The sequence below is a fragment of the Athene noctua genome, chromosome 1 (genome assembly GCF_965140245.1).
Source record: "Athene noctua chromosome 1, bAthNoc1.hap1.1, whole genome shotgun sequence".
NCBI lineage: Eukaryota > Metazoa > Chordata > Aves > Strigiformes > Strigidae > Athene > Athene noctua.
Genome location: NC_134037.1, coordinates 149,448,263 through 149,461,479, shown reverse-complemented (window position 1 = coordinate 149,461,479; position 13,217 = coordinate 149,448,263). Strand labels below are relative to the sequence as shown.

General features: G+C 35.3%; 1 protein-coding gene across 3 annotated transcripts in view; it reads left to right on the top strand.

Annotated features, from left to right (window-relative positions):
• The window catches only part of CADM2 (cell adhesion molecule 2), a 697,075-nt gene that overhangs the window by 561,405 nt on the left and 122,453 nt on the right, over positions 1-13,217 (top strand). For all 3 annotated transcript variants that reach the window (XM_074901140.1, XM_074901148.1, XM_074901138.1), the window contains 3 exons: positions 2,540-2,692; positions 5,164-5,301; positions 11,061-11,231. In XM_074901140.1, coding sequence (XP_074757241.1) covers positions 2,540-2,692; positions 5,164-5,301; positions 11,061-11,231 — 462 coding nt within the window. The remainder of the gene's footprint in view (positions 1-2,539; positions 2,693-5,163; positions 5,302-11,060; positions 11,232-13,217) is intronic.

Here is a 13,217-nt window from a genome sequence, read left to right as displayed (position 1 = left end):
TTCTCTACCAGCAGGATCGAAATAGTGTGCTATTGGCATCATCTGTAGACCATTTGTGCTCTACTGGAATTCATAACAGTTCTTTTTAGTGCATGAAATTCTGCACATTGTCCCATCTATAGGAAAACATTTCAAGAGCTAGGTAAATCATTCTCATGATGCAGTAGCAATTGAAAAGTATAAAAAAATGAAATATGATGTAAGATGATATACCACGTTATTTTTTAAATTATTTCTGATTAAGGGGTAGCATAAATCACCACTTCCAAATTATGGGGTGCTGAGCATTTTTTTGCTGTTTTTTTTTTTTTGTATTTCCTGTGCTGTTCTTCCAATTATATATACATGTGGTAGTATTCAAAGCATTTAGAAGCACTGGGTCATATTGAAAATAATTTTTTTTTGAAAGGTCAGTAATGTGAATTATGGATGTGTTTAAGGGTTGTTTACATGAGATGTTGGGGGATATGGTGTAGGGGAGAACTTTGTAGAGTAGGTTGATGGTTGGACTTGATGATCCCAAGGGTCTCTTCCAACCTGAATGATTCTGTGATTCTGTGAAATAAACTATCATTCTTACATCTGCTCAATTTGCATCTGACTAGAATTGAAAAACTGAAAAATTAGTTTTGAGTCCCCATCTATTTTCTCAAAGAGAGCAACAGCTTTACTGTTGTATGAGGACTTTTGGCTAGCAAAGCCACAGTCATCAGCTTTGCCTGCTATTCTGGGTTGGTAGAAGCTTGCTTCTATGTATATTTTGTTTTCTTGAGCTTGTTTTTCTTGGCTGTTCTGTCAGCATATTGGTATATACATAGCTTTTAATTTTGTGGGGTTTGTTTTGCTTGCTTGTTTGCTTTAATGTTGCACGTATTTTCCATCACTATATAAACTTTATATCATATGCTCCATAATTATTTATTTCTTTCTGTGGCTGGCCACAAAATGTCTGAGTTATGTTTGAAATGTGTCCACTGGACACAATCTCAGTCACTTTGATGTGCCTTGGAGCAGTTCATGGCATGCTTGTGTGTTAGGTCTGTCTAAGCTGTCACCTTTCAGTCATCAGACCCTGCTAAGAGTAAGTCAAGCTTTAGCTGGCCTACCCTGAAATAATCAGTAAATTCAGCTTGAGATCACTGTAAAGAAACCTGAATGGTAGACCTAGAAGACAACAAATTCAAGTGACATTTTTGCTGAATCTTCATTGTAGCTGCTTGTTTTGGTGTAAATCTTCCTGTATTGACAGCACTCAGAGAACCTTGCAATGGGGCAGAAACATCTAGATTTAGTAGCACAAGAACCACAATAAAGCTTTCTTTTTATCACTGAAATGTTAGGAGAACCAAATCTAAGAGCCTTTGGGGACTTTAGAAGGAGGTGAGTGAGAACAGTGTTAGTGACTTGAACATACTGGTTCTTCTCACAGATCAAAGCATAGGTCTCCCAGTAATTGCGGTATTCCCATTTTACTTTTGACGTTCAGAGGCTTACTAAAAATATAGATTCACTGAAGATTCAAATACTGTCAGGTCAAAGGTTTGAATCTGAAAGTATACAGCAAAACTTAGTGAGTTACAGAGGCTTTTTTATTGTTACTTAGGAGAACTACAGTGCTTACTTACTTATGATACTAGTAGTTCTATGCTGTGGAAGGACTTGATTAATATATGTAGATTCCTGAAACAGCTTTACTGCAGAGAAATGGAATGTTTGGGAATGTTTTGAGTGTTTCTCAATAGAAGATGTGGGTTAAACTAAATATAGGCTTTAAAATACTTAAAATTTTAAACCATTAAGAAAAGTGACATTTTGAATTTAAGTAAATCTACCTGCTCCTCTTCCCTCACTGGTTTCATGCAAACAAAATTTTGTTAGGAAGGGTTTTCTGATAGAAGATCAGATTTTTAGTCACAAGCAAAACAGTAAAGCCGCTATACTCAATTACCTCAAATCTTTAAATATATTACATACACATGTAGAATTGAAACTTTCAATGTATTCATAATAGGAATTACCCTTATAGCATTCAAGAAATCTGATATTCCAGTTCAATATGAGTAGTAATGGACATGAGAAAAATCTGTAGGCAAGCTATGCAATGGTAGCCTTCTTATTTGAAAGTATAGTTCGTTAGTAGTTGAAATAGGATTCTCAATTGTTACCCGCATTTGTAAATGCACGAAAAAGAAAATGGTTTTAGGAAGGAGTTATTTTAGGCACTGAACAAAGCTGCTGGGGGGCAGAAATCAAAGTCAATGGTTTTTTTAGAGGAAGATCAAAGGTAAATGAAGTCCCTCAGTTTCTAGGTTTGTGTACAAGTCACTCAGTACACTGTTCAGAAACTTGCTGAGCTCTTGTACTGTATTCCAGAGACAAAACAAACTACTATGCATAAAGGCAACTGTGTCCATATCCCTGTATTCTGGGGCGTCATTTCACCAAGCTACTTCATAGAGCCTCTTGTATAACATATCACGCTTTGTTAATGTGCTGTTTCCTACCTTATAACATTATTTTTATTTTATTTTTTTTTCAGCTCTGAGGGACAACAGAATTGAGCTGGTCCGAGCTTCATGGCATGAACTAAGTATCAGTGTCAGTGATGTGTCTCTGTCGGATGAAGGGCAGTACACCTGCTCTTTATTTACTATGCCTGTCAAAACTTCCAAGGCTTTTCTTACAGTTCTCGGTAAGTATAAATAGCTGAGCGTAAAGAAGCAAGTGTTAAACTTCTCAGGCTTTGGCAAATTATGATAAGAATGAACTTTTCTAAAGCTTGACAGAAGATAAATGTAAATGTCTGATCTTGTTTCCCTGAAGTTTATTGTTTCATATTGCTGTGCTGAAAAATAACATGCCTCTTACTATTTGTGCTGTGGCAGAATAATGAAGTAGGGGAGCACACAAATACCATAGTATGAGTGCTTCACAAAATGGACATAACCTCTACATCCCAAGCACCCGAAGTGTGAAGAAGGTGCATGTGTTCATCTCCTAACAATGTATTGTATAGGGCAAAGGGGAGAAAATCAGAAAGCATGAAATCAAAACGGACTTTAGAGCTTTATCGTTTTTTCTTAGCTGTGCATTTTCTTCGCTCATTCTGCTTTTTTTTTTTTTTTTTTGTCTATAAAGTGTGTATTTCCGCTGGGTTTGCTGCTTCTTTTATGTTTTATCCTCTAAATGCTCTGCTGTTTTCCCCAAAGGTTATAGATACACATAGAAAAGCAATAGGTTTTGAGAGATGCCCAGGAAATAAAGTTTCTGCTCAAAGCTTTATATGATTCTATGAATGTCAGTAGCCCAATCAGCCAAAATTGCTGTAGTTCATTGAAAAACACCTGCGTACCTAAGAGGTTATATGATTTTAGAGATTGATTTTTATTCTTTCCTCTTTTTTCTGTCCCTGAACTTGACTCTTTCTTTTTGTTTTATTTTTATATGTAGACAGGCAGACAGTTGAATTTAATAGGACTAATGTAAGATGTTCTCTGTGCCAGTAATATTCGCATTAATCCAGCCAGGGAATTGGTTTTGTGCATAGGATATGAAATACATCTCCCTTTCAGTCCCTGTGAGACTGTTTTACAAAAATCTTCACAAGTTTGCCATTAAAGACAAAAAATACCCACTCAAAGCAGAATATTCTGGAATAACAACTGCCCACAGTTAATCTTCTTTTCTGTAGAGGTATCTCATGATCTAAACAATAGATGAGTAGACCAGTTCAACCTTTTAAATAGCAGAAAGTCATAGAAAGGTATCACAAAGACCAAAAAAAAAAAATCTAGCCAATATTTATTAACCAAAGTAATGTTATTTTTCACAGTCGTTTCAGTTTTACCTTTTCATTTTGGGGGAAGGTTTCATTAAATTTTCCCAACATCACCAATTTAACTTCCAAGAAAGAAATCTGCAAGCTTTAAGATGCCTGCCATTTTTCACTTTGTATTCGTAATTTTCTATTTCAAAGTCACATTTTAAGCTCTTGGAACATTTTCTATCTGAAAAGGGGATATTTTCCATTGAAATGTATTACATGTTTTAATCAGATAAACTATCCTTCTATGTACTAATAATCTCTTTATTGACTGCTCTGTTATGGATTAGAAGATTTAAGTGTCAGGGTATTATAGTAGACACCATTTTCTGTCCCGAAAGAGAGGAGTAGATTTATTACAGAAGTGTACTATGTAATAGGTACTGCTGCTTGGTTTTTATGTACATAATCTGTCATTTCAGAAAAGAGATGTAAACAAAGCAAATCGTGAAATACAGGGCACAGGATCAGTTACTGTGACTGATCCCTTTATCTAGCCACAAATACGAATGCATCAAAGCACTGCAGATGCAAGTTATAACAATGACATTTTCAGAGATTTTAAAATTACGGTCATCAGTATCACTTTAAAATAAGTTATTCCTCTATTTTCAGAAGTCAAATGGATTTATACATGTAGTGATCAAATTTTTTCCCAATTCTCTTCATAACTGTTTTTTTAAACCTTCCATGGTTCCCTGAAAAACAACTATTTCCCAATTTAATATTATGTGTATAGTATGTCATGATCATATGGCCTCCTCCAAAGAACTTGGATTCAGCTGAAAAATTCTCCATAGCCAGTGGAATTGTGATTATTCATGTTCTTTCTTTGGTTATATGTTCACTGAAGAGAAAATAACTCCTGTATTTATTTTCATCCTCACTTTTCCCTGGATTTTGTATTAAAATCTTCATAATTCATGCTTAAACATCTGTTCTGAAGTTAGATCAGTTCAGCTTTTTGTTGCCAGTTACATTTTCTTTTCACAGGTGTACTTCTAATATACTTCATCATCCTCCTTGCTGTGCATACGTTTCAGCCTTGTAATAGCAAGTCAGACTAGACCTGCATGCAGATTATATATATAAGATAGTTTTAAAAATACATTTCCCTTAGAAAACTAGGCAAGTTCTGTTTTCTTTAATTCTTTAGAATCAACTATGGTTCAGATTGACAGTTTATTTGCAATAGGAAACGGGATTCACTGATAAGGCAAGGGACTATAATTATTCTGTTTCCAGAATTTAGAGCATATGAAGAAATGAATTTTAAGTTGGTCATATATTCATGGCAGCAGCTGACACTATCAGAGACATTTTGCTTGTTTGCTTGTTAGGTGTTCCCGAGAAGCCACAAATTACTGGATTTACCTCACCAGTTATGGAAGGAGAGAGGATGCAGCTAACTTGCAAGACATCTGGTAGTAAACCAGCAGCTGATATCAGATGGTTCAAGAATGACAAAGAAGTGAAAGGTATTTAAAAGGACTTTGATGTAATTTGGTCCAATTGTCAAAACTATACATTATTCAGAATGATATTTTTTAATTCATGTTTGTAAAGTTTCTCATATTGTTAAATGAATCAGTGGAGTACATAGATAAGGATTTGATTGTAAAGTACTGGAGTGGTCATATAACTATCTTCTTTCTCCAAATGGTAAAAACTGATGTTTTGAATTGCTCTGAAATCTGTTGAGCATAATAAACTCAACTGTGATGCTTCATAGAGAAATGTTTTATGGATTATTGTTACCACAGTCATACCAGTCACCCCAGGTATTTTACTTTTTCATTTCTTTTTGCCTTTCTAATATGACGTATGTCTGATTTGGTCAATTGCCAGTTTTATGTTACACTCCTCTAAGTGACCAGGTGATGCAGAACCCTCTGGAGGAGACAGGAGACTGCACTTCCTGTAGGGGGAGCTGTGGAGCCTGCTCTGGTGAGGAAGAGTCAGGATGTGGCAACTGAGGGAATCTCAGTTGGGAAACTGGGAACCTGCAGCTGACGCAAAGATGCTGAGAGTCTGTGGTGAGGAGCCATGAAAAGATAGATTTTAAAGGGGATGAGGAGAACATCGCAGGGTCTGGGGGGAGTTGGACAAAGTCTGCTGTAACTAGAAAGTCATCAGGTGACTAAAACTACAACTGAAATCAAGGATTTGCCTTTGAAGATGCATTGAGATAGGAAAGAGTTGCCTGTAAAAGCTGTTTCTTTCTTTTCTGTCTTTCCTTTCTCTTTGTATGTGCTTTACTTAAAACATAGTTTTCTAGTCCATATTCTCATAAATGCTGAGATAGTTTAAAATCCTTTCTGGTGGAAAAAAAAAAATAAAATAAAATTTAAAAAAATACATATATATATATAACACAGAAGGCCTAGTCATATCTACCACAGCCAACTGAGGTAGCCATTATAGAGGAGATGAATAAAAAGGATAAGTTACTGGTATTTATTCATGTCATCTCTATTTGTGCTGCTATAAAACCGGATCAATAACTGATTCAAAATCCACCTTTTCTGTATAGCTTATTTTTTAGAAAAACAACTTTTATCTGTCTCATATTTGCATGACATTGTGGATTTTGTTAGCTCAATAAACTGCCTCAAGCAAATTTACAGCATTAATTACAGAATCCATTAATCTTCCTTTACTATTCTCTACCACAGTTCAGTGTACACAACCAGACCTGTGATATAAAATTGGTAAATAAAGGAGACTGCAGTTGATTGTCCAAGGAACCCAGTCCATTTAAGAAGGATCTTCAGATTTCTGATGAAAGTCAGAGCAGTGTTGAAGGAGACAGGAATTTTAGGCTGGAACCATTTGAAATGTGTTTGAGCACTTGTAATAAGAATAGAAAATAAGGAAACAGAATCATTCTTTCCAGCCACAGGGAAATTTGAGGAAATTGCTGAAAGAAAAGCAGCACCTCATCAAACCTAATTAAAAAGAAGAATTTAACAGCACAGCTAACACACATGGCACAGCATAGATTCTGTCATCCAGAAAAGATGACAAGATGAATATATATAATCAAGACATGTAAAGATTGAAAAATCACTCTAAGCAATGTCAATACTTTAAGAGAACCACTGATACAGTTGGCCTAACAGCAAGGCAATGTATATGAAAAGATGTTATTTTAAAAATTATATTTGAAAATCTGGTGTAATAACTTTGCCTTTCTTTCAGCTGACATGTAATTGAAGCCAGCGAGCAATTTGGTGATTTGACTTTTTAATTTGCTCTTCTCAGCAGTTCCTAAAGGGATGGGTTTTTTACAAAGGGGGTAGGGAAGGAACAAAGATGTGTGAAAAAGAACAGTACAGGGGAGAAAAAAAAAAAAAAAAAAAAAAACACCACAAAACAGGAATGAGAGGAAAGTACTGAGCACATTCATTTCAGTTTAGTTTTCTAGGTCTTCTGAAGAGCACATTGCCATTTCACAAAGGTTAGAAATAAAATAACCTAACCAGTTTGCAGTGGCATCAGCAGAAGTTACATTAGCTTTGTGCACTATAAAAGGTGAAATGATAAATCTGAGAAAATAGATATGAAATTATATGCTAATGCAGCTGACATTAAAGGTTAGGAGTGCGTCTGTCTAGCACCAGTAAATCCAATTGTGTTAGAGTGTATTATACATGGTGCAAAAGAATATAAATGATGCATTGAGTTCAGAGTTGCACCGAAGGGGAAAAAGCCATTCTAAAATTGTAGCTCCATTGCTATTACTCAAAAAAGGAATCATCATCTGGTAAAGGAATACTGTTTGATAGAGTAAGTGTTAGTAATGAGAGAGACTGAATGTGGAGCACTGAGCACCATACCTTTTATTTTAGAGTTCTGTCTCTCATGTATGCACCAAATTAACAAAGCGGCCTGCAGTTTAGCATTCTGGTGACATTTCTGGAAGACTTATTAAAAGCAAAAATATCGGAGAAGCTAAGTACCTAATTTTTCAACAGAATTTGTTACATGCTGTTTCAACAATAATATATAAAAAATATTTTTAGGTTTCAGGAATGTTTTTTAATGGATTGTCTTTTTTTCCCTTGAAAAATTTGGCTTCAAAAATAAATAAGATAATATCAGTTTGTTTTGTTGCAACAGATAAGACATTTTGAATTGGTTCATATATTTTTAGTATACACAAAGAATTCAGAGAGGCACTGAACATTTTGTCTTGATAAACCTCTAAAAGAAAGATGAATTTTTTTTAGATAACAAGGCCATTTCATGTCAGAACTTGATTTTAAATGTAAACAAAAAAATATATTTGCCTTGTAAAAACAGCAAAACTGTCCTTTAAAAAGATGAGTGTTCCTCTGTGGACGTTACAAATATGTGCTTTTATAAATAGTTGACAGTGAACAATGAATGATAGACTTTCTATCATGTCTATTTATTATTTTCACTATCAAACATCTAAACTTATGAGATACAAACTGCTATTAGTTAATACAAGCGTATCTGTATGCGCAGCTGAATCACAGGAGTGGGACCATAGTTGACCCTTAGATTTCATATGGCCCAACATCTGTTCAAAGGTTAGATCAGGTTGCTAAAGGTCTTCTCCAATTCAGTTTTGAAAAATCTCTAAAGATGGAGATTCCATAGTCTGTCTGGGCTAGATGTTTCATTATTTGGAAGCCCTTATTGTGGAGAATTTTCATTGTATGCAGATGTTTCATGGTCCATAATTAGAATTTACCTTGGTGTAATGTGTTCATTGCCCGTCAACTTTTGCTGTACAACTCTGAGAGGACTCTGGCTTTTTCTTCTCTATGACTGTGCATTAGGTACAGTTTGAAGGCAGCAGTTTGATCTGGTTTTAGTCTTCTCTTTCTCAGGTTGAACAAACCCAACTATCTTAAGCTGTCCTTGTATGCTTCCTCCATTGACCATCTCTATGGCTTTTGACTGAATCTACTCAGGTTTGTAGATACCTTTCTTGTACTGGGAAACCCAAAACTGTGTGGGCCTGGTACTCTAGATGCAGCCTGTTCAGCCTGTCTTCCAGACCCCCAGTTACCCCTCTGTAAAGCTACTTTCTATCTAGTTATCCCCCAACCTGTTCCATTATAGTGATTTCCAGAGAAAGTGCCTTACTAATGGATTTTTTTAAACTTTTTTTTTTTTTTCTTTCAAGCAGGTATTTAGGAGATAAAATAGTAGCAAAATAAATTAAATAATGGGCTACAGTAGGCATATTTAAAAATTCTATAAAAACCCTGGGTAAATATTCTGAATGCTAGCATACAGTAACATACCCAGTACCTGATCTCCACTGCTCTTACATCCAGATGGGCTTACATTCAGTTAGTATATATTATAATCACATCATCATTTTGCTATGAAGAAACAGAAGATACAGCTGATAAAGTAGACAAGCTAAGAATTTCTGTTGGTGAGGATGTCAACAGTTTATAGAATAGTATCACCATCCTTTTTTCAGAGGTAATTAAGAGTGGAACTCTTCCAAACAATAGACGTCTAGAGAAAGGCTTCTAAACATCCGTTTAGGAAATTAACTGCTTTTGTTTTTCTAAAGGATTAAGCATCCACAACCTCTCCCTGAAATTAAAGTTGATGTTTTCAGGAGCTGTCTGTCCTCCACCTGAAGTCAGTAAGCAAAAGGATGTGTACTTTACTTATTAGCAGGCTATCTATATAGGTGCTTATTATTAAACTTAGAAACCGAACTCTGGGAACAAAATCTCATTTGTTTGCTTTAAATATCAGTGAAGACATTTGTTGTTTGATTATAATAATTTTGCTTTAGCCCTGGTCAATATTTCTCTCACCTACTGATCCCTAAATATTAATAGCCACCATGGCAGAAATTGAAATCTCTTAAAGATTAGCAACCAACAGGGAGAAAAATGCTTGTATGCAAGAAATAATTATTTCTTCGGGGAAAATGGAAATTCTATAACTATATGGTGCCTTCATCTATCTGGAGAGAACGAAAAAGACCACCTTTCTAATTTCAATCTAAAAAGATGTAGCTTAAGCTATTTAAGATTTGCTTTCTAAATAGATATTTCGTTGAAATTTTATTTAGGTCAACTTCTTCTCTAAAGGGATTTAGTATAATTTGTAAAACTGAAACCTCTCACTTTTTCTTTTTTTAGGACACAGAGGACATATGCAATCTCAGTGTAATCTAATATGTATTTTTATGTATTATATGTCTTTTAAAGCTTTCATTGTAACAAATCAATATAACAAGCTTACTATTTTGCTGAAATAAATTAAATTCCCTAAGTATTATAAGTAGTTGGGAATGAAGTAAAACAATTATACAGTATGTGTAAGAAGATCTCATGTTGCACTTAATACATTAAAACTTTTAAAAATAAATACTTAGTCTTTTGGATCTTTAGTTCTAGTCTAACATGTATGTCCTGTAATAAAATTTTCTGAATTTGAACCTTAATCTTCAACTGAGTTGAATACCTTTTAAGCATAGCTGTAGGCTCCTCATACTCTAGTATTTGGGCTAAAAACTGACAAAGAGATTTTTGACTGAGTCTGCACAAGGCCAGTGGACTAATTTAACATGATATAAAGCAGTGAATGGAAGGTCTCTTTGAAATAATTTTATTTCCAGTCTTCCTGGGACTTGTCTGCAGATTCCAGTAAATACTATGACATGCTCTATTTATAGCTGTTCATCAGCATTGATGGCTCTACTTTGGGTTAATTTAATTCATAAATTAGCATAATTCTAGCCAAACGACACGAATAATGTGACTACATGCATGCAACCATTAATTCACATGGTTTCAGTAATATCCATGTATTGCTTTACTATGAAAGATTATAAGCATGAACTTAGAAAATTTAATATTTAGTGACACTGAATACATAAAGGAAGTGAGAATGGGAGGAGACCACATTTTTTCTAATGAACTGCAGAGAAAGTTTATATCAAATTTGGACCAAAACATATAAGAAATACTGATGAAAGGAACTTCCATTCGTCTGCAGTATCATGTAACCAATTTTAAAATTTTCTTCTTCAATATATATCTCCTGCTCTGAAAATCAGAGCAAATTGAGAAATAACTACAGTCTAATTACTTTTGTTTTAAAGAGACCAATACAGATATGAAAGATATGGTTTTTTCAACAAGTGTGATAGGTAATTTAGCTGTCTAATGCTGGACTACTTTTCCTAAAAATATTGGAGAGAAAATTGTTTGTTTATTCTTTCTTTCAGATGTTAAATATTTAAAAGAAGAAGACGCAAATCGTAAAACATTCACAGTCAGCAGCACACTGGATTTCCTAGCAGATCGCAATGATGATGGTGCAGTTGTAAGTTGCAGAGTAGATCATGAGTCCCTAAACTCTACACCTCAGATAGCAATGCAGGTTCTAGAAATACACTGTAAGTAATACATGTTATATATGCCTGCTTTTGTAGTTTTGTTTTGTCTCAGAGTTTCTATTGTGGGAAAACTAAAAAAATCTCTGGTATTGAGCTAATAGATAGTGTCTTTCTTTTAGCCTACATCTCTGGTTTGTATTTGCTTGTTTGATTGGGGTTGGGGTTTTTTTGGTTTTTTACAGGAGCAACTGTGAAAAGTTTAATGAGAGCTTTACCAGTGAAAACACTATGGCACTGAGTTCCTGGTTTGCTCTGGGAAATGGTAGAGAGGAAACAAATACATTTGTCTTTTTTGTTTATCATTGTAAGAATGTGTAAGAGTTCCTAAAAATCAAGATCATAGTAGTTCACAGTTTTCCTTGGAAGAAGCAAAGTTCACAGCAGACTGCCTCAACAACTTTGAATCTTGCTAATGAAGCTCTGTGTAATGCTGTTAATAACACAAGTCTAGGAGGAGTGGGCCTTTAGAATTTATTTTTAGGCCTTGTCTACACAAGATGTTACTCTACATAATCCAAGCTTCAGTTGTTTTGTATCTCTATATATGGACTTATTTTTTCAAATAGAATTTCTGGAGACTTGATGTTTTCCACAGTGCGTTGTTTCAAAGTTGAATGAACCCGCCCATGTATCTGTGTGCCCTACTCTGAATTGTCCTTTGAACAAATGAGGTTTTTTTCACTTATAAACTGTGAGATGCTCAGGTGAACACCTTTTCACCATCAGGTGCCATTTTCATATTCACTTGCATTGTACCCACCATTCTTCAGGATACAGCTATTTGGATTTCTGCAGAACACCTGTATTTTTGATTGCCAGACAGCAAAAACAAGCATCTGCAAAATATTGTCAGACCAGGTGAAGGAGAGAGACCTTTCATTAATCTGTTTCTAGGATAGGTGTAATCAACCTGTTATAAAGCAGACAAGCTTGTCCATAAAGCAGACAAACTCCCAGTAACTGCAGCTAGTTCTTAACAGACCATGTCAAGGACTGCTGACATATAAAAACAGGGATATTTCTATAAGGATCTAAGACTCATAGCACATATAAAATGTAGTAATGACAACAGTACTCCATGCATAGAAGCTGACAGCATTGCTAAAAATGCCATCTGCAACAAAGTCTGAAAATGAGGAGTTGGATTAGCATCCACAAGTAATATGTACTGAAAATAACTGTTTTCTGAAACATTCTACCCGTCATTTTACTGAGGGACATCAAATGGCTGTTAAACACCTGCCTCCCCTAACATGTTCAAATGGCATCTGTACTAGAGACACGACTCCTTAACAGATTTATTTCCTTGAATTCTAAATCTCACAACCACCAGCCACTGAGCTGGCTGATGCCTTTGCTTCTAAATTGCTTGCTCTTCCCTCAGTGCCCTGCTCAAGATATTGGCACTACAGGAGATGAACCAAACAGTAGCTGCAGAAACAGGACGACTCTACGAGGTTTAAACTGAGTCACAGTGGCTGCAATGTAATGTGATTCAAGGTAAAGACAGGGTTCTGTTTTGTGTGGGCATCATAAGATTGTAAAGCAGAGAAGCCTTTCAGTGGCCTCTCATTCATAAAGCTTCTTGAATATTTGTATTTCCTTCCGATTTGCACCCCAGGTAGCAAGATGCTACCTTGCTGAATAGCAGTGGGGTGCGTCTTCCTCTATGCCTGTTGCTTCATGTTTTGAACAAGACCCTTTCCTCTCTTCTGTGGGTTTGCTGAAGTTCTGTAACAAGGACAAACTGCACCAGGCGTTTACAATTACTAATGTTACTGCCCCTCAGGCTCAGACTCCCAACTTATCAAAAGCCACAGTGCACAAGTAATTATTGTCTATCATTCCTGCTTGCTCCATTAATTTTCCACCAATCAGTTTAATATTCTCCAGTGCTAATATAGAATCATTATACATGGAAAGATAAGTAAGAAATGTGCCAAAAGAAGCTCAAGTTTAGAAGAGAGGGTGGAAATATTATTTAAA